Consider the following 21,287-nt stretch of genomic DNA (forward strand, 5'->3'; position numbering starts at 1 on the left):
CAAACATTCCATGTACTACACAAACCTGACAACAGCCATAATGCCAGCTTCAACAGGGACAGTTTTCAGACACTGTGGATGGGTAGTTCTTTTCTTATCTTCAGGGATTTAAAGATACCACAAATGTGGCATTTCCTCAGTACCAGGTGGTAGGTATATTTTCTCTATTGGTGATGCAGAACTAGTAGCCCCTTTCTCTTTTCTAAACACGATTCTGAATATAAAGGTGTCAGGCACTGAAATAATAAGCCAACAAAGTACTTCTTCCTGTCTGTTAACTCCTTAAAAATCCTACATCCAATCAAATGAATTAAATGAAATACCTCCTTGTACAAACTGCTGGACAGGGCCACCTGCCAAGTGGTTCACCACACTCAGAAGAGCTAGGCCTACACCAGAGTTATGTCAGACTGTCAACAGTCGGATGTATATCCTGCAGTATGTACAGCAGTGCCTAGCAACCATCAGAGTAGTCACAAGTGGAGGGGAGAGCTGCAATTCTCACAATATGCAGATAAGAAAATCATTGTCATGATATATATTCAACAGCAGATTTATGCATTAATCTGATTTTTTTTCCTCATTCTCAAATATAAATGTTAGAACTAAATGTTAGAACTAAAAGGATCTAGGAAAAATTAAGCTTGGTTTAAACAAATGTTACTCACACCTACAACAAACAGCAACATTTCTTTAAGGATCAAAGAAATCTTTATACAACATTTCTCTGTAGTATATTCTTCCCCCAAATCCCGATGGTGTGAATGAAAAGAGAGGGACCGTGAGACATTTTTCCCATTAATGCATTCCACTGAAAGGGATCATGTGCATTTTGTATGTAATACACATATGCACAGGGGACAGATCCATACGACTAGCAGTATCCTATGGCATGGATGCCTGCATTAAGGGGTTCTGTGGTTTGTTTCACAGGAGTAAAAAGGGAAGTGTACACGTTTCAGTTTCCTCTTAGCAATGGAAATGTGCTAGATTGTGAATGGATAGCAGATTACATACATGGATTACATACCATGCATACTAGTGCTCTCCATCTCTTTCTCTCCTTTCCATCTACTCTTCCCACAGAAATTCAGTTTCAACAGTTTTGAGGGAGGTATCTCATGAATCACAGTTTTTGTAGAATGGGTTTTTCCATCAGTAACCTTTACAAGAGGTACATTGGCAAAAGTAAAATTGCTTTTCTACAACACTCACCATCCAAGATACTCACAGCATCTTATGAACCAAATAGGATTTGTAATCTCCCTGTGAAATAAGTACAACATTAAGTGGGTGCTCCACATTTACCCTTCCTACACTATTCTGGTAAAAAAAAAGATATGTCTTTGACCAAATGTAAATGCAATGCCAAAGTTATTAACATAATTATTAAATTAATAAAATAAATAAATAATCAAGGAATTCGGCTATTTAAAAGCACTTGTGCTTGAAAGAAATTACAGCACAGATGGCACAAAACAAAGAGCTCACTCCTGCTCCAATTAAAATCTAAACTCTGACTCACATAATTGCAGAAGGAATCACTCCCAGGTACTCTGACAGAAGAAGATCATTTTCAGCTCGTATAGATTTTTGAAGTGCTTGGTATAGCTAAGCCATGTATCTGACTTAAACAGCTGAACTGGAAATGCTGACTGTCCTCTTGACTGTGAAAACATTCTCCCGCATCTTCACTGAAGTGCACACAGAATTCAAGTCAGGCAATTTCTAGAAATCAAGCAACCTTTTAGTACTTTCACATCTAAATGGGGCAGAACTTTTTAATGTGAAAAAACAGATAAATCTTTATAATGTATTTGATCCATTGAAGCATTTTTCGGTTTTAGTGGGCATTTGCATGTATTTGCTGGGATTGATAAAACAGGTTTTTTTCTATTTAAATAAATGTTGCAATCTACTGTTTACATGCAGAAAAGGAAATGCAGTGGGAAAAGCTGGAATCTTAGCATTAGAGAAAAAGGTGCAAGGCAGTTTGCAGCAAGAGTAGTTCTTTGCTCATAAAATGCAAAACTAGAGCATGCAATATTATCTGTAACATCATGTCACACTTGCCAGGGTTAGTTATAGGCAAAGGCAGTTCCTAGAGCAGCAGATTGCTAAAGGGGGAGAGGGAACAGGAGGGGGTGAAAAACGGCCATGCTCTCACTGCCTACTTTGCCAATAACAAAGCCCTGAAAATCAGGTTAGCTCCTGCTGCTGCAGGAATTACTGAATATATGGGACTGTGGTGGGAGCTGTTATTCCCAACAGCAGCAGCAGCTAACATTCACCCTTCCCCCAGCAGCAGCAAAAGCAGCAAGCCTCTTCCCTCCAGCCCTCCCTCCCAGCCCCACTCCTACTGCTTCCCTACCTACAGCAAAATTTCAATTCTGCTTTCAGTGCTAAGAAGCTAGATGTAATGTTTGTCATAAAGAAATACAAATAAAAGTTTGAAAGGCATTTACTACAGTACAGCCCTAAATGAAAAAGCTAAACTTTTAAGTCTATGCATTGCCTTTTTTAGTCTAGAAAAGATAAAGACTTTTGCAATGCCAAAACAGAAAACTGTACCATGCATTCTCGGCATAAAATCACGTTCAACAACATCAGAATGTACATTCACATGCAGAGGATTTTTAATATATCTGTTTTTTCCATTGTTTAAAATACTGAGGTGTGGCATGATAAACATTAGACACGTAAGCCATATGTTGATAAAACACATGAAAATATTTGTGGTTTATAATTATGAGAAATTGGTTATTACAGAGCTTGTGGAAAGTACTGGATTGACAGTCCTAGTAGTATGTAGGCCCAATGAACAGTTTTCCCTTACTATTCCCATGTGTATGCTTCAACCCCACCTGAAGTGAAGGGACTATCTCATGAACACAAGCAGGTTTCCATGGGGCGTTTTGTCACATGAAATACTAATAGTATTGCCAATGCCCTCTGTGTCAACAGTTCTGTGTTGAATACATACAGCCATGGGGAACTACGTTTGATACAGGTGCTTAAATTATAGGAACACGTCATCAATTCTTATCTGAGCAGGATTTAAACCAGCAGCCCAGAGATGAAGTTATTTTATTGCAACAGGAGTAACTTTTCGTACAGTTTCTACTACGTCACACGGAAGGATAGCCTCTGTCCAGAGGAATGTACACTCAAAGTGGAAGAAGAAAACCAAACAGATGGATACAACAGCATGACCAAATTAGCCAACATGAAATGCACTGGGTACAACACATCAGCCTCCAAATAACAGTCACCTGCCACCTGTCCCCTAGGTCATTCAGGCTCCTCCCTAACACATAACCATATATTTCAGCGATTTTCTCATGAGACAGATAAGCCATTTCCAGTTTTCAAATTTGTCTGAAGTATTTGGAGGGATCCTGTGTTACTTGTTAACGGTAAAGGTAGGGAAAGGGGATACTTCACATCATGATGGCAGATGAAGGTGTTGCTTTTAAGAAATTAACCACATTGCACTTGGGCATCTCGGAACCTCTTGATTGTACTATTCATGCTGAGCTGCAAGTCTATATCTCTAGCATCTCCTTTGTAAGCTCTGGGACACTGAAAACCAAAAAGCAAAGAAAAATACTAAGTTTTTTGACATACTTTGATTTGCAGTCTTAAAGACTAAGTAGAACACTTAAGCATTTAGTTTGCTTAATTGGAATTTATACCTTAAGCCCACCAGTGCTCTTATTAAATTTTAGCCTGGCAAAATGGTAAAATCCAATGAAAGTTAATGGCAACATTCTTTTAACTGGAGATTATCAAAGCGGTTATGGAATAAAATCTTATCAGGAACAGGCAAAATACAGATTAATACCAACAACGTGTTCCAAATAACAATGCAGTAATGGATTGGTGTTACATGGAATTTTAAATATACTTTTGTTAAGGTTGGCTTTACAGTAAAGATAAGATAAAGTGCTTTCCCCTTGATTAGATTCTAAGATAGTCTAACAGAGACAGACACCTTTGTAATACAGAAAAATTATTCAGAAATTGTTATCTCTGTATACAAAGCAGGAAGGGGATCCCACAGTCCTTCACCCTGTGCTGTTCACTGTTAACAAGTGAACTATGTTTCTGTTATAAAGCTACCTCTTACTAAAAGTATAACTTACCTTAAGCTTAGCAATCATGGATTCAGAAAGGCAGGTGCAGTGTAAATACAGCACACAACCAGATGCCGAAGCCACTCAAACAAGGAGCACCTGAAAAGCAGAAAGCGTTATGTCTTACCTACACCACCCCAAAGTGGTGCAGAAAATTCCAACATTTGAATCCTAATTACATTCAGCTGCTCAAAAGATGACACCGGTCAGAACGGTCACTTCCAGTTTAACACACACAGCTCTGAAAAGAAGCATTTCATAGGGGTGGTACTCCCTAAAGACAGGAATAATGAACCAGAAGCTCAAGAACTCACGTGATCTTTACCGAGAAAACTCGTCCCTTTGGCATATCTACAGAAGGAACAGGTCACGCATGTGAGGGAACTGAGCCAAGTGCACTACTCAGGTGTTTCTGGGAAAGTCTGCTCTTAATTCCAGCAAGGGCATCATAGCAGTTTAGTCCCCCTTATTGCTATTTTAACACCCCAACATCCCTCTCTTCTTCAATAGCTTATGTCTCACTGGTGTCACTGGAAGCAACAATATTTGCTGTCTGGTAGGGGTAAGTTCTCAACGTTGGCTTGACTATGTGCAAACTCTCACTCATTGTAAAACTTCCATTAACATACTTGCCAGCATAACCTGCCCAGTATAAACTGCAATATGGGGAAGTAAAACGTTAAACCACTGAAGCATATGTACTAATAGGCTTTAATTCCAAATAGAATGGGAGCAGCAGGAAAAACTGTTCAGGATGTCCCACAGTCTGGAATAAAGATGCTAATCCACCCCAGTGCCACCTCCTTTCCCACTTGCAGCTCTGCAAGCAAGGTTCTGCTGCAGACAAAGGTTGTGATCTGAAGGTCCAGAGATGGAGAGCCCTGCCTTAAATTAGGCAAAGAATATGGGAAAGGAGGAGAGGGAAAAGCTCACTGCTTCAGACTACATTTTACGTAAGCTAGTGCTTAGCATAGTATAATGCTAGTAGCAGCATATAGGTGCTAATGCCGTCTGACAATCTTCCTCCATTATCTCTTGCTGTGGGTAAATCTAACAACATACTTGCTGTTTGTCTTGGTCAGGCATGTGATTTGAGGCATGAGTTAAAAAGTCGATTACAAAATTCACTGTAACCCACCTTCGAAATACAGGTCTGATCCTGGTAGATGCTGCAAGACTGCACGCCCCACTGGTGTGTGTGTCCTTCCCCTCTAAGCAGGAGGAGGGAGTGACTACTCACCACTGGGAGCTGGGGTTTGCACGGCCTGAGTAGTGCTTGCACCGTTTTGTGTCTCTGGGGTGCTTGTCCTGGCTCCGTCCAGCGCCAGCTGAAGGCTCTGGAGCTGTGATGCATTCAGATGCTCACGCTGCGATCTGGTAACCATGGCGGCATTTTCAGGGCCCAGGTTTGCTATTTGTTCTGCAGACAATGCCTAGGAAGAATAAAAGCCAGAAAAATTGGTTTAGACTGTCAATTACATAAGGCAGGTAAGGAATCAGAAGTCAGCACTGCCTTGGCATTTGGAATCACGGGAAGCAGCCTTCAATATTGCGTTGCTATAAAAGAGCTCAACAGAGCTTAAAAAAAATCCTCTGCATTCATTTACTTCACTGACCACTCATCTGTCTTTCACCCTTCTCTCTGCTGCTGGATCTGACAGCTTGAGAAGCTTTCTATGCCAACACTGTATTGGACGCTTCCTCAATACATTGCTGGAGTTTAATTTTCCAGCCACTTCTTTTCTGATTTGTTCAAAGACTGATGACATTGTGCATCCTCTTGTATTTTCATTTATTTCCTCTTACATCTGCTCCCAAGCAACCTCACTTGAACCTATGTTTGACCTTTGATTATAGTTAGCAGTAGAGCAATGAGATGAAAAAACTCATGCTTTAATCTCATTATTCAATTTTCTCTTTTAGACTGAAAGTCTTCCAAGTTGGTCATATTAAAACTTGTGTTTAAAAATTAAACATGACAATCATAATCTTACAGTAATTATCTTCTATCGCATAGCAATTAACCAGTTTGTAAAGCCTGCATGTATTGGGCATGCTGGATTGCTTTGATTCTAGTTAACATTCTGCAGTCACAAGAATTTTAGCCCTCCTACACAACGAGCCTTCTTTGCTGCAACAATTCTGCATCCAGGTTCTACTTTAGAAAGACTACATACTCCTTCCAAGTAGGTCAGACAATGGAGCAAACCCTTCCTGATTTTTCATTGCCTACCAAATAGTGTGCTCTTTTAAACTGAGTAAACTCATGTAAATGCCTACAGGTCCAGAAATTTTGAATTGAGCCTCTTCTTAATTCAACTAAAGTCCATAATACCATGTAATTTTTCATAAATCAAAATCTGAATAACGTATACAGCTGTAAAATGAAGTTATACAAAACCCATGTAAAAACTAAATCTGCTTTGAATCTTTCAAATACAGAAAACACTTCCAAGAAGGTGCCCTGCTATTTGCTAAGAACTTTTTGTAGTATCGTTACTGTTCTTACGAACAAAAATGTATGCTATTCGAAAGAAATTCTACAAGATGCTATATATCTTCAGTTTTGACTGTGTTTCAAAGAAATAGTTTCACTAAGGACATTTCAGGCTTATCTAAACTGTCAGTGGTACTGTGCAGAACAGTTAGCATTCAAGGAGTTTTTCTCTTTTATGGAAGCTGACACAGTTAACTATCTGTTTAGCTCATCTGTCCGTAAGTACATTGCTTGCCCGAGCATCTGAAAGAGACCAGCCTAGGCAGAATATTAATCTTGTCACTAAGTCAAATAAAGTCTGGGGCAATGATCTCAAGATCCATGTTCTAATTTCTGGTCCACATTCAGAACTACTATAATTAGATGTAATTCCTTTCCGATCTGTATCTGCCTGTACAATCTGTTTTTCAGAGCTAACTCAGGAGAATGTTGCCAGATTTTAGGATAATAAAAAAGCTCTTACATAGTCAGCAGAGAAATTTGTAGCTATGATAGCATCTTTCCAAATGTTAATAAACAGAGAAGAAAACTCAGATCCGAATACAGTGTTGGAGGAAAGAAGAGTCCATTCCCTGCTTTCTGACCCTAGATCTTTGGTTTTTCCTTGGGACGCATTCTGAAGAATAAATAAAGCTTGTCTAGCATATTTTATGGGCATCGCAAATACAGATGATATAGCTGAAAGTTAATGTTTCGGATCCTTGACTGCCTCTCACTTAACAAACCATAGAAAAATTCTTGCTGAAACTCAAAACCAAACCAGAAATCACTACTGCAGTTTATTTATACTAGAGTAAAAATGATAGAAATTTGGTTACTTCTTCAGTAATTGAGCTCTTACTTGGAAAATTTCAGGAGGTATACGTCTTACTGCTATTGGCTGGAAATACGGCATCAAGTTTTTATCAAAAGCTTTTAATTCACTCTCATTCAAACCACCTAAAAAAAAAAAAGGAACTCAGTTAATATTCTTTTTATTAGATTTATTTTTAGGCTAATACAAGTTTTAAGCATTTATACAAAATATCTAATAAATTGTTTACTCCAGTGCATTATGGAGAGAAATACTGGCTCTTTTTTTGTTTTGTTTCTTTCATTATATTCCAACATTGCAAATCATCTGACCTTAACCACTGGTATGGAATGTACTCTGAGTTACTTTATCTTGGAAAAGAGACAATGATAAAAATCAATAAAATCATAAGCAGCGTTATTAGGGAATGCTTGTTCACAGCCTATTCTGATGCAAGATTAGGGAGCATAAGCGTGCAATGGGAGTTACTTCTTCATCCGTTAGGTACTGACAGTGTGGAATTATTGCTGCGGGCATTGGGGATGCTAAAATGTAGGAGAGTTCAATGTGCAGTTAAATGATCACAGGGAAAAAAATCCACAAACAAAACTGTGTGCGACCTCTGGCTCAGGAAGTCTCCGAGGCCGCGAGAGCACTCTGGAGAAGTATCACTCCAGGCTAACCCTGCTCTTTCGCTCTTCCCTGGGCAGCCCATTCTTCCCGCTGTTGGAGGCAGGATGCTCAGTCAGCTACGGCACTGTTGTGACCCGATACAGCCACTCTTGTAGCAGCATGCTTCACAAATAGTGAGTGGGTCTGAAATCCTGGTTAGCTTTGCCCTCCTTGATTTACCCTTTCCAATTTACAGGACCCAAATGACTTCAGGCTGTGCTCCCCAAAGTCAGTTTGAGCAGATTCAGAGAACCTTACGGAGAATACCATGACTTTTCCTTAGGGCTGATGAAATTGCTGCATGTCCATCCCTGCAGGTGACTCCTCTCTGGAAGGAATGTCTTTTGCCAGCCTAGAAAAATGCACTGCTACGCGAACCTGTCTCTTAGTGCTTAATATCAATGCTTCAGAACCATCACCATCTGGAGTCTGAATTCTATTACCTGCTATAGTACCAATTTCCTGTAAAATAGAGCCGTTCCAGCTGGCAGCAGTACCAAACACAGATTCTGTCACCTTCTTAAACTGCCTCAGAACAGGGGTGCTACAAAACAACAGGCCAATTCTTGCAACAGCAGCACTGCAAAAGGCAACAAGGTTAACGTTACATGCTGCAATTACATGCAATACTAAATATGCCTGGAATATACTTAGTCTCCTGTAAGAAGACTGTAAACCCATTTTCAATTTAAAATATACGTACACAAATTGCATACAAACGTTTAATGCTTTGAGCAAAAACCTGGGTTTCTCAATATAATACTTAAATGGCAGGATATAAACGGCAGAGGAAAACTAAAATAGAATATATTTTAAACAATTAGTGTATGCCTTCCGTAACAGTTATTGCCTTTCTAAAAGCATTTAAAATGTAAAAAAGTGTCCTTTAGGCTCTGGAAATCTTGAAGGAAAACAAATCGCACAATAAATTTTATCAATAGAGATACTAATAAATATTTCATTAAGTATTAAAAATGCAGTACCTGAATTCAGCAGTCCTTATGGACATGATTTCTGTGGAGTTCAAAGCACAGAGAATAGCTCCTAATCCAACTAAATCAAAGCTTTTTAGTGTACCGATCGTCTGGCCAGAGTCTTCTAGAAAACCTTGCAAAATAGATCTTGCCTACAAAAGCAGTAAGATATTATGCATGAACAGAGTAAATATAATTGAAGGTAGAAGCTCAAAATCCTACCAGAAGCTATGGACCATATACAATCCTGAGCCTCCCCAGTGTAATTAATTGGAGTTTTGCCATGGCCTTCAGGAGGAGCACTGTCACCACCTATAAGTGACACTTAAACGGCACTGTTGCACAATCACTTCCCAACTGCAAGTGATTTGAAAGCACTCTGCACCTCTTCTGCCAGGTCACAAGGAAACACTTCACCAGACGAAACAGGCATTGAATCGCCTAGCAGAACTGCCCAATTCAATTAAATTGCTGGAAGAAAACGTAAATTACTCAAGGAGATCAATATGAAATTTTTAGTTTTTCTAATACTCAGGTTCTCTTGTCTTATTTAAGCTTCATACATAGGTGGTGACCTGTGTTTAGGATTAGTTTTCAGATACGAATGAGATATTGGTACCAAAATGCCTTTGCAAGCCTACATCATTTAGGATGGTGCTCATCCTAAACTAACCATTTAAAAACTTTGTGTCTAGCTTAAGCCTGTCACCAACGTATCCTCCAAAGCCAGTGAAAGAAACAAGCATCTTCCAAGCTTTCCTAATCTATCCACAACGCTGAGCCTCAAATGACTAGCTTAAACTAGCTGCCTAACTTTTAGACAACCGAAGTTAGGCAGGATGAATCTCTTTTAACTAGCTGTTCTTACTGACAGCAGGAAACCTCAAAAGCCAACTAGTATTGTACAAAATCTTCCCAAGTGGTTCCTTCTGATGGTGCTCTTCATAACAAGAATCTGTTAAACAGATCTGCGATATTCTGCCAAAGCTGGCTGCCACCATGCCAGCATCTGTGCAACCAAGGAGCCCTGATGGTATGGGTCACAGAGTCAGAAATATGCTGCCAATTGCATATACAAATAAAAGCTTTTAACTCTTATTATGAAAGTTGCATTGACAGAACTAGAAGTTATTCAAGGAAAGGAAGATGAGCATATTTGCTAATAACTTAGGCTTCTAGGGAAATGGATGCTAGGGTTGGGGAGCACACTACGTCTTCAGTGATTACTCTTAAGTTAGGGAGGGCTACCATCTCCCAGCAGTAGTGTCTGTTCTGGGGCCAGTGCGAGAGGAGCTGCTGACCTCTTTCTACTACTTAGTGGGCAAGTGCTAAAGAATATGCTTGTCACCACCACAATTAACAGTGATTGATGTCCTCTTGGCCATCTCATCAGGGAAGCCTGCAGCCGGGCAGACATCAGTGCTGACCTACCTGCCCACTTTCCCTGGGGTCACAGCCACAGGAAAGCAGCAGGGAGTAGCGTGGATTGCTCCATCGGTTTCCTAGGCAATTCCAGGTCTCCAGTCCCAAATGGCGTGAATCCAGAGCCTTTCACCAGGAGTACGTTCAATAACATACTTACCTGGGTAAGAGTCCATTCTGTTTGCTGACTAAGTACAGAAATGGTGTCGATCGAATGCAAATCCAGCTCTTCGATTTCATGTTCGGTGAGTGCCAGAGCAATGCGGCCCAGGGAAACAATATGATAGCTCTTCCAGTCTGGCAGTGATCCCCAAACCTTTAGAAGAGATTCATTAATGTCTGTTAGATCATTATCAATCTTCCCCTATATACACCATTCTCAAACCCCTTGGTTTCAAAAGTCCCAATACCCAAAGTATGCCCTTTTGCACACAAAAGGCAGAGCTTAGGTATTGTGAAGGTTTTCCAGGTTCTACACTAATAATGGTTAGTTTATCTAAAAATGCTGCAATTTGTACAGCTTGAGCTTGTTGATAAGTCAGCACAGGGACCGCTGGAATTGTTGTTGTAGGAGCAAGTACCACTAAAAGCAATAAAAATGCAAGTCTGTGCTGAGATCCACACTGTTACACTGCTACTGTGAAAGCAGCACCTGGACTACCCAGGCTTCTACACCAGCTGCAGTCGCTCTGGTGGAGTGACTTTAAATTGCTTTTGTGACCAGCCATTGTGCTCATTCATTGACAAGGAAAGCAGAAATCAAAGTAGAGAATTGGGTAATACAGACAAATAGCCAATTCCTAAAGTTCTGATTCCTAGTTTGTGTGCAAACAATATTAAAAAAAAAAAGATTTAAATGTGTTTGTACAGATACAGTTAAATCTGCAAAGCTCTGTAAAAACAAAGAAATAAGCAGGGGCTCTTCTAAACCAGTACCAATGTATTTGAACTGACAAGTTCCACTGTTTTTAACTTTATCCACGATATAGTTACAGCGATTCAAAAGCTGTCACAGATCAGCCCTAAGAAAATTTTGATTTCAGGAAAAGGTCTGCCTGAATGAGGAATAATGGAAGTCCATCAAGACCTGAGTTTGCAGAGGCTAGAACTGTCAACTACATTTAGTTGGAAATGATAGAAGACAGTAGTCAGTGGTCAGTATCTCTCAGGATGTGGCCAACTGTCTTTACAGAAAAAAGAAACTGGGTTTTGACTGGAGGAAGTGACTTGAACAAGACAGGCATACATTAAAAAAAAAAGCTCACTTTAAAGGTCTCATGTATTTCAGGAACTTTGTTTTATGTCAGTCAATACATGACAGTTTTCTAGTACATGATTGTACTGCTAACTCCACACAGAAAAATAAAATAAAACTAAAAGCCCAGTCCTGGGCAAGTTGATCATTCATGCTGTCTGATTCATGGAAATATTTATTCCATTTTCAGGATAGCTACAATTTAACTTCTGTTCAAAAAATTAGAAAGGTCAAAGCTAGTAAGGACTTGCTGAAGGAATATCTCCACAGTTGCCTACTAAATAGTGTTTGCACCTTCAAATACATATGAAGCTGTAGAACCTGCATAAAATAAAGAAAAAGAGACAGATCTCTGGGATAAGATACTCCTTATACAGAGTTGCAGACTATCTGCTGTTCATACCAACGTGCCTATCCAACACAGAGCAGCCTCAGGACTGCTGAGGTGCTCTTCTCAACTATGACCCTCGGGTGAGGGATTTGTTTAAGAGATGCTTTGCTGGACCTGTACCTCCTGACTGAGTTTCCACCAGATCTTTTATGCCGGTTTTACGATGCCATAAAGAAACAGAAAAAGGGTCTAAGCCTGGGAAATTTCAATCTTTTCCAAAGAAAATAGATAGTAAAATGCATTAGTCCAATTTTAAAGCTCTTAATTCTCTAGCTTAAGAGATACATGAAACACACGCAGTTAAAAATATTGCGTGTCTATTTCCTGATCTAGGTCATAAACTACAGAATTTGAAGTACTTCATAAATATTATTATCTGACAGTGCTGGATGAAATCTCAGACATGACGATATAAATAACAACACATGAAACTGAAACACTCCCTTGTCCTCATTCACCTAGAGACTACAGATCCATGCATCTGTTACTATTGCAGAGCCTGGAGACCTTCCACTTGCAAGTGAGCTAAGCTTCTTACTTTCATTAAGACACAATCTGATAACTAGGCTTTTTGAATTAGTTTGGGACCATGAGTAGTACGCAGTTTCTTTTAGGGGAAATCAATCAATTTAGGAGAAATTAAAGCTGGCTTAATCAAACACTTAATCAAAGATGCCCTTTAGTTAATAACATAACAGCATCTTATGCACATAATTTCCAAGAGCTTTGCCTGCACTGTCTGATTTCTCATGCTTCGCATTCAGTGTAACACTATGTTGCATTTTCCAAATTAATATATAGGAAGTCTGCCTTTGTCTAGCAGCAATCTGTCTTGCAAACACTCACACAGACAGAATATACTTTCATTCAGTGCACTACAGATCTGTACATCTTTGAATTGAATATAGCTGGGTTATGAGTGTATTAACCTTGTTGGCAGTTTCTGTATAACAGATAGCACTCTGTAAGTATACCATTATGTTGCACTGCTGTAAAATATTTTAGTTCCCACTATCTCAGATGAGCACTGTTTTTATTTTCTTCTAGGGTTGTTTTTTTTTTTTCCCCTTTTCCTACCCACATGTCTCCGTGCTGACAGAGGGAAGCTGTCTTGGGAAGAATGCATTTCGTGCGGTGGGATGTTGTCCTACTGCAATAAGGCAGCAGAGACAGAATTGCAGTCACCATCTGCTTTCAGAAATCTCGTTAGTGCCACTTCTCTTCGAGCACCTGCAGTTCAGGAGTTTTAAAAGCGGAGCTTCGCTGCTAAAAATTGCACTGTTGGCCTTACGTACCCAAAAGTCACGGTCAGCTCCACTATTTTGGCTGCAGCTGCTGGTTTAAGGAGATGCTGCCCAGGTCCACTTTGTCCCCTGCTCCTGTCTCCAAGCATCTGCACTTGTACTACTTGCAGCCAACTGCACTTATAGATGCTTCCTAACCTCATTCTGTCAGAATGATCTGATGGAGCCTAAAAAGGACTTTTAAAACGTTGGATCATTTTGACAGAACGGGATTACAGAGTAGCTAGCCATGCAGAGATGGAAGCAGAGAGCAGATAACCTCCAGCAGATGCTGGTGACGGGAAGCTGAAGATAGGCTGGGGATGGTAACCTCTTCACCTCTGGGTTTTCTGCAACCAAATCAACTTGTCCTACTGCACCCTAAGGCTTTTCCTTGCTGAAACAAAAGTATGTTTGGGACACGACCTGCGCCCTGGCAGTGCAGGCAACCACAAAGCAGCAAGAGGAGGTGACCCCCAGGGAGGAGTGCAACGCCAACAACAGGGATGGACCAAGGTCACAGATGGGCTGAGCCCAGGGCAGAGACCGCTCCGAGAAGCTCCAGAGGAGCTGCATTGCCGCGCTCTGAAAGAAAGGTGCCAGCGGTGCTGCAGGAGTAACGACAAGAGCTGAGACTACAGCCCTGCTCCTCTCCATGAATCTACAGCCTGGCAAAGATAGCGGTCTTCTCGTGCTGTGCTTCTGTAACTTCTTACGCTCACCAGTAATACCCTAAGTGAAGACAGACTAAATGCATGTGGTCTTTTTTCCTCCCTAAAATTTCCCACTGATGGGTTTGTCCCTGTCTGTGACAAGAATGTGGGAGAATGAGCTTTATTCAGCTAATAACAGTCTCTTTCAGTCGGTCTGATTTTACACCACTGTAAACTATATTTAACATTGATGTAGACAGTTTAACAGTCTGAGCTTAATTCTCAGCAGGCCAATCAACAGCCTGTAGTACTGCCTGCTAATTTTTCATTTATGAAAGAAAAGTGAGAAGCAAGCAACTGAAAAGCAATTCAAAAGCAAAAGCACTGAAGTTTTTCAGATGGCTGTTGACTCTAAAGCAAGGGCAATAGTCTTATATCACCATCTCACATTATTTTTCCAATAAATAATAGATATTCTTGCAGCAGTAGTGACATTGCCATAGCACAGTTATTTTAGAACTGCATAGTTCAATAACAGCAAATCAAATTATGGATTTAATTTTCCTTCACAGACAGGAGAGTTACCTGCTTGGCTTTTTCTTTCAAGGCAATAAGCTGGGAGCTGTTAAAACCTGAGACACTCCCAAGAAGTTCCACATTTTTGTCAAAAGTCCCTGCGTCCATGCATTTCAGTTCCTGAACTGACCAAAAGACATTTGCTTCTGCTAATTTAATAATTTCATCTGAAGAAGGAGCTCTGGTTCCCAGACAATCTGGAAAAAAAGTCAAATAGCAAGAGTTTTCTTCAAGGAGACTGAAAAAAAGAAATCACAGCAATATAAAGATTTAAGAGGGTGGCAGACTATGAATTAACTGCAGCTGATGTGATATTGATAAATGAATTATCTTGCAATGAAATAATTTCTTTAAATATTTACATTGTTAACATCCTGGATATAAAACTAGAATTTTCCTAACTTGCAAGAAATGTTATATTCCTTGTCCTCCAAAGGCAGCACACGCTGGAAAAGAAAATAGGAGCAGACATATATTTTGGAACAGTTACAATTTAGGATGCCACGACAAAACTAAAATCTGAATGTGTGCAATAAGAGTAACCAATATCTTGCAAGTTGTTTTTAAGTCGAATTCCCTAAAGGCATAAAAACCCAGGCAAGGGCTTATTCTGAGGTAAAACCACCATTTGCTGGGAGCCTTGCTTGAGGAATAATGAAATGCAAATCTTTAGGATGACCTCCGTTGAAGTCTCCATATAGCTATGTCATTGTTCACAAAAAAATGTGGCAGCTGAATAAACTTCTCCACGTTCAAATAGCACATACGTGAATCCAGCTCAACAGGAAAAGAACAGACATGAGAGGTCCTTTTACTCTGATACCCTGACAAAGACGTATGTCTTGTAAGACTTGCCTGACATTTAAACAAGGTGCAGACAGACGCTGGATGTGTCAGAGAAGCACGGTGCTTGTTCTTTACGTCAAGCATGTTGTTAAAATGTCAGGCTCTAGAGAGGACTGTTTCACTTAGAACTGTTTGGACAGACAAACTCCATTTAAAAATCTTATTTACGGTCAGGTTCTGACCCTATGCATGATCAAACAAGACAGTTTCCATTGTGTGTTTTAACAAATCCTGGTCTTTGTTGGCATAATCTACCTCTAATATTGATGGAAAGCAGAAATTAGAATCCTAATGTGGTTGCTTACTCCTCTCTCTCCTGTCACTAATTTAGGAAAACCTTATTAAATAATTATCTAAACCAAATAATCCCTACATGTCTTCAGATACGGTGATTACCAGTAAAAAGCAAGAATTTCACAGATGCTGTGCCTGAGCTAAGCTCCCCCAGATAAATAAATTAAAGCGAGGATGTACAAAGTAGATTTGTACTTTGAAAGGAGGCAGAGGAGGGATTTATTTGCATCAAAGGAAGCTGCAGTAGTGGGTAGAACACTGAAAAGATTGAATCTGTTGAGCAAACGAAAATGTTGTTCAGCTTCCACTGTACCAGCTGATGTTCTGCTCTCCCTTTTCACCGCCCTCTTGTGAAGCTGCATTGTTTCACTTTCCCCTGCTGCAAAAGGCCAGCTTTTATCATGTAAATACTACCCATCCAGACACAATGCAGTCCCCTTCCCCAAGTCATGAAAACCTAATATTTTGTGTTCTTGGAAAAAACATTGATTTTATTATTTGTAACACACCAGATACATTGGCGTGATTACAGAGGGAAATACTAATTAGACTCCTGGCTTTGCTTCCTATATCTGATGCTACTTCACTCTTCCTTTTGCTATATAATCACATTTAGTTTGATGAAGAACAGATTATACACGTAATATAACATCTCAGTGCTTGAGGTAAGCAACTTGAATTATTTTTCCAGCACTGCCACTGCTTTCTGGTAGCACCTTGGACATACGATTCCTGAGTTTTGCCTCATACGTTCCGTCTTGCCTTAAGCACCACGTTTGTTTTTATCTTGATGTAGACATAGATGTAGGAACTCTGTTACTGGTAATTGTTCCTGTTTTTAATATTAGCTCACAACTGGGCTGTGCGAAATGTACAATAGCAGGTTGGTAGCATGAAGAGCATCAGTGTTATTCTAGAGCCATTTTCATAATACCCAATTTTCTGGTGATTTACAGATTAGTCATAAAAATTCATCCCTTATTGAAACCACTGTGTGAGTTGTGTGGAGTTGGTAAGATTATCTTTGGTAACAGAACTTCAATACCACACTTGGACTGCAGAAGTATTTCTTAGACTAGCATAAACAATCCTTCAATTTTTCATCTCCCACACTCCCCCGCAGCTGAGCTCATGCACCCCAAGTGAAGAATGGAGAGCCTCCATAGCCTTGGAACCAAGTTATCCCTTGACAAAGATCACTAGCTTCACTGGCAGGTTTATATTGGTCTTGCAATGCAGATGAGTCAGCTCTGCAACTGCACAGGACATGAGTTAGTCTGATTAGAGAAGTCTTTGGGATTCACACTGTGATCCAGAGGCCTAAAAAAGCACACGTAAGGACGCAAGCATACTGAAATACCTGATGCTGAACCTTTAGTCCTGTGGCCCATGTCTAAAGAAATATGATTTATGATCTGATGGCTTACTTGCTTGAGGAAGAGTGAATTTCATGCATACAGACGGACTAATACTCTGCTATTTACCTAGCTTGATTCTGCTTTTTTAGAGCATGATAATTGTGTAATGACTCCTCTGATCAACAGAGGTCATGTTTTTTTTTCAGGCTATGCAAAAATACAACTCTGTAGAACACCCTCTGTCTCTCTCTGTATATGAATACAGCATTATCATGAGCAAATTCATTCCCAGAGACACACAGTCATCATTCAGAGTTGCTGTTATACAAGCAGATGGATTTCCATGGTGGCTCAGGGCTTGCTGAAAGCTTGGACCTGTATCCTGTTAGGCAGAGAAACAATTGGGAGATTTTCAAAAACATAAAGGCAGACACTACCAAACTCCTTGAAATTGCTGGGGTCTAAATTCCCATTAGTGATTTTCAAAAGCCTCCCCCACAGCTGGGTTGTTCTCCATGGCACAGGATGGCATAGCTTAAAAATTCTGCCTACAGTTATTGTAATAATAGAATATAGTCAAAGTATGTGCCTCATACAAAGAAAATGATCCATTTGTCACCAGAGATTCTAATAGATTAGTTTGGTTGCTAATTAAAATACCTTTTAGATTATAACAAACTTTGTCCATTTCAACAGACAAAACACAGTGCTACTAATGTCAGATTTAAGAACAGCCGAGGCAACATATGCTCATGTCTGGCAAAGGATTAACTATGTGCAATCTTTTGGCACAACAGTAACTTGTCACCTTCACAGGTTTTTAATTCAAGGATTTTCACTTAGATTACAAAGGAAAGTAAAAATAAACAAAGCCCCCTAATTCAAATCATTCATCTTTTTTCCTTTGTGCACTCAGGAACATTCCAGGAGATGCTTAACCATGCAATCCTGGAATGAAATTAAGTGTTTCGGCAATTGGTCAATGCATCAGACAACTATGGGCAACAGAACTAAGACTCTCACTCTTTTTGCTAGAAGTCTGAACGTCTTTAAGTTACTCGATGCTTTACTTTTTATTGTCCGGCTTCTCAGAATGCATTTGACAACAAGGTGAAACAAAGAGCCTGTTTGAACTGCACCATTACAGCCCCAAATGGCACCATTGTAAATCTGGCACTTAAATCTGGCACTTTGCACAGATACGAAGTGAGATACTGACCGGGTCTGGTGAGAGATGATTCGATAGTGGCAGTGGCATTGGAGATAGATTCAAATACAGTTGATAGAAGCTCTTCAGCTGAAGAAATTGGTGCAATTGTCTTTGCTATTTGTAAAATGGTATCTGGGAACTTCAAAAGGAAAGAAAGAATAAATAAGACTTCTTTCTCCCTTTTAAAACAAATCAATTTGCAGTGAAAGACTTGTGCAGACCTCAGCAAAGTAGAGATTAGTAACAGCTCAGCCTCCTTCCTATTTGTGCAGATGTTTCAGAAGAGGAGAGTAAATTGGCTGCTACTGAAAGGTCAACAGCATATGTTTGAGGCGGGGGGGGAAATTAGAAACAAAGCACATTCTGAGTGATTCTCCCTCTTGTATGCCCTCTCAGCTTCTGGCAACACCTGAGCACTACCTGACTGGGATCTGTGTCCAGACCCTCCTGCACCAATGAGTTCCACCATTTTAGTATGTGCAGTATGGAAAGTACTTTGTTTGTCTTAAATTTGCCAGGTAAGTGTAAGAATTGAGGATAGGGACCCAAATATATTATGAGAAATAACTTCAATCTGTTCACCTCCCTCCTCCAGCCTGATGGACACCTTCCTTTCAGCTGAAGAGTCCTATTCTATTTGGTCAATTGTAAGCATTACCTCCTGAGGAAAAGCTGCTGACTGTGCTCACATATTTCTGATGAAGAATGAATTCCTCATTCCAGTATAGTGTACTCTTACACATAAAAATTATAAGATTATAAGAATTAAAGAGGGCAAAGAAACTACAAAGTGCAATACTGAGGCTATTGATTACTGTTATGTGTGCTACGCTGGCCCTAGGGCAAAGGGCCACGAGTAAATGCTAGTTTGATCAGTATGATCCATCATTAACAGGATAAGAAACAAAACTTACATGGTTGGAAGGCAGGGGCATGGAGGAAACAACACTGCAAGGTGTAAAGTACTAAAAATGTTTGAGTCTGCATCACTATAAATGCACCTTTTTTTTCCTACATGACCATGTACAATCATCATCGCATACGTCCAAATAATTGTTTATACTACCATTACTTTCAAGAAGAACTCTCAGAAATTTTGATGGAGTCAAGAATGGGTGAAACTTTAACACATGGTTCCTTGACAACAGAATTATTTACCTAGTTTAGCATTCAGGTTACATAATTTAGACTGCATTATGACATTCACAAATCCAAATCCTAACATTATATTTTACAAATTTAAAAATTATAATAAAAACATACCTTTTCAGCAAGGATGTTTAATTCCCCTTTTGACAGCAGAGCTATGAATGGTCCAATATCTAATGTTGTTTCAGCTGTCCAATTGTTCGGGGAGCTGAAGAAATATTTTTGAAAATTATATTAATGAAGAATGTTTGCAATCAAATTTATACTAAAACTTCAGAGTTTTTCTTATACTGTATCATATAGGAAACACAGACACTTCTATGCCAATGTGATGATTCATGCTTATTGACATCAGATTGCATTTTCTCATCTCTCTGTGATATACAGGGCATTAGTGGAGTTCTCAATATATTCAGAGAAGGCCTTCAAATATTGTGGTAATGGAGCTCTCTCCCTCAATAGTCATAGTATTCTTAGCATTACAGTGTTCAAGCTAGGAGAAATAGGTTTTTTTTAAGAAAATTTACCATTTTCTATCAGGTTCATACTGCAATAATAGTCTGCAAAATGGTATCAAAAGAGAAGTAGAAACTTCATAACTCAAATTGAAACCATCCTTTTTCCAAGAATCTTATCCTAAGGAGCAGTGTGTCTAATACTTCAAGCAAGCAATACTTGCCAGTACTTGCTTATAAATCAAAAAAACCCTCCTCTATTCCAATATTTAATTATTTGCAGGTGTAAAGGGGCTGTTTTTTATTGGTGTTGGGCAACTGTAACTTTCCCTGATGTCAGCAGGAGCTGTGGGTCCTCAACATTTCTGAAAAACAGGTCTATGCACACTTAGGAGAAGTGGACAGTTTTCCCCCTCATTCTGAAAAGATCGAGTTCACTAAACAACTCAGGAAAGTAATTCAGTGTGGCACCAGTCTGCTACTAATGCGGCCTTTTTAAAACTAAGGGACAGAAACACAAAATGTAGGTGATGGAACAGATTTAAATCCATACCTTATTAGCTCTGGTATTTTTACAGTCTGCTATTGCATTCATCTGCAATATCAAGAGTTACGGAAGGCAGATCTAACACCTTGGAAAGCCACATCTAATGACACCTATGCCATTTCTGTATGAGAGATCAATTGTATGATAGGTACCATATGTCTTGAAATAACATGCTAAATTATTTGTAGGAATTTCAGGTCTTAAAAATTAAGTTCAGGTTCAGTTCTGAGTGCTGCTTGGTGCTTCAAAATATATGTAGCTTAGCACTGTACAGGTTTGACCTATTTGTTTGATATAAATCTGACAAATGTTAGCCAACCCAGTTGGTTGTTGACTTAAGATAGCACTTGGTAAGTAATTTTCAGCCTGAAAGAGCCTGAAGAAGATGGTATTAATAAATCTGTTACCAGTGCATGTTCTTACAGAAAACTTTATTTGGTTTGTTGCTCCACTATGAGGATGTTTGACTAGACAAATATTTTCAAAATAAAATAAAATATTATTTAGGACACTGTGTCATGATTCAATAAAATGGATCTGTATCAAGATTAATGCAGGGATGGGATCTGGTGGAAAATATAGCTATTCCATTACCAGAAAAATGCTGACTAGGAGGAAGCTGAATGAGCAACTAACATGATTAGGTGGATCAAGTGACAGACTTCGGGGCTGAAAGGATGGTTAGAAACTATGCATTCAGTCTGCCTTTTGAAATGCAAGATACTTCTACGAGACAATGCAAGAGAGAAACAGTATATTCAAGCCAGATAGGACAC

At 39.5% G+C, this 21,287-nt stretch overlaps 1 protein-coding gene across 3 annotated transcripts in view; it reads right to left on the minus strand.

Moving 5' to 3' along the window:
- Window positions 1-2,614: 2,614 nt before the first annotated feature.
- OTOA (otoancorin) overlaps window positions 2,615-21,287 on the minus strand; it is a 40,615-nt gene continuing 21,942 nt past the window's right edge. For all 3 annotated transcript variants that reach the window (XM_030001597.2, XM_030001596.2, XM_030001598.2), the window contains exons 21-30: window positions 19,624-19,717; window positions 18,370-18,499; window positions 14,662-14,849; window positions 10,655-10,810; window positions 9,082-9,224; window positions 8,542-8,678; window positions 7,475-7,572; window positions 5,377-5,569; window positions 4,146-4,235; window positions 2,615-3,582 (exon numbers count right to left, since the gene is read on the minus strand). In XM_030001597.2, the coding sequence (XP_029857457.1) occupies window positions 4,168-4,235; window positions 5,377-5,569; window positions 7,475-7,572; window positions 8,542-8,678; window positions 9,082-9,224; window positions 10,655-10,810; window positions 14,662-14,849; window positions 18,370-18,499; window positions 19,624-19,717 (1,207 nt within the window). In that variant the 3' untranslated portion in view covers window positions 2,615-3,582; window positions 4,146-4,167. The remainder of the gene's footprint in view (window positions 3,583-4,145; window positions 4,236-5,376; window positions 5,570-7,474; window positions 7,573-8,541; window positions 8,679-9,081; window positions 9,225-10,654; window positions 10,811-14,661; window positions 14,850-18,369; window positions 18,500-19,623; window positions 19,718-21,287) is intronic.

The sequence above is a fragment of the Aquila chrysaetos genome, chromosome 25 (assembly GCF_900496995.4).
Source record: "Aquila chrysaetos chrysaetos chromosome 25, bAquChr1.4, whole genome shotgun sequence".
NCBI lineage: Eukaryota > Metazoa > Chordata > Aves > Accipitriformes > Accipitridae > Aquila > Aquila chrysaetos.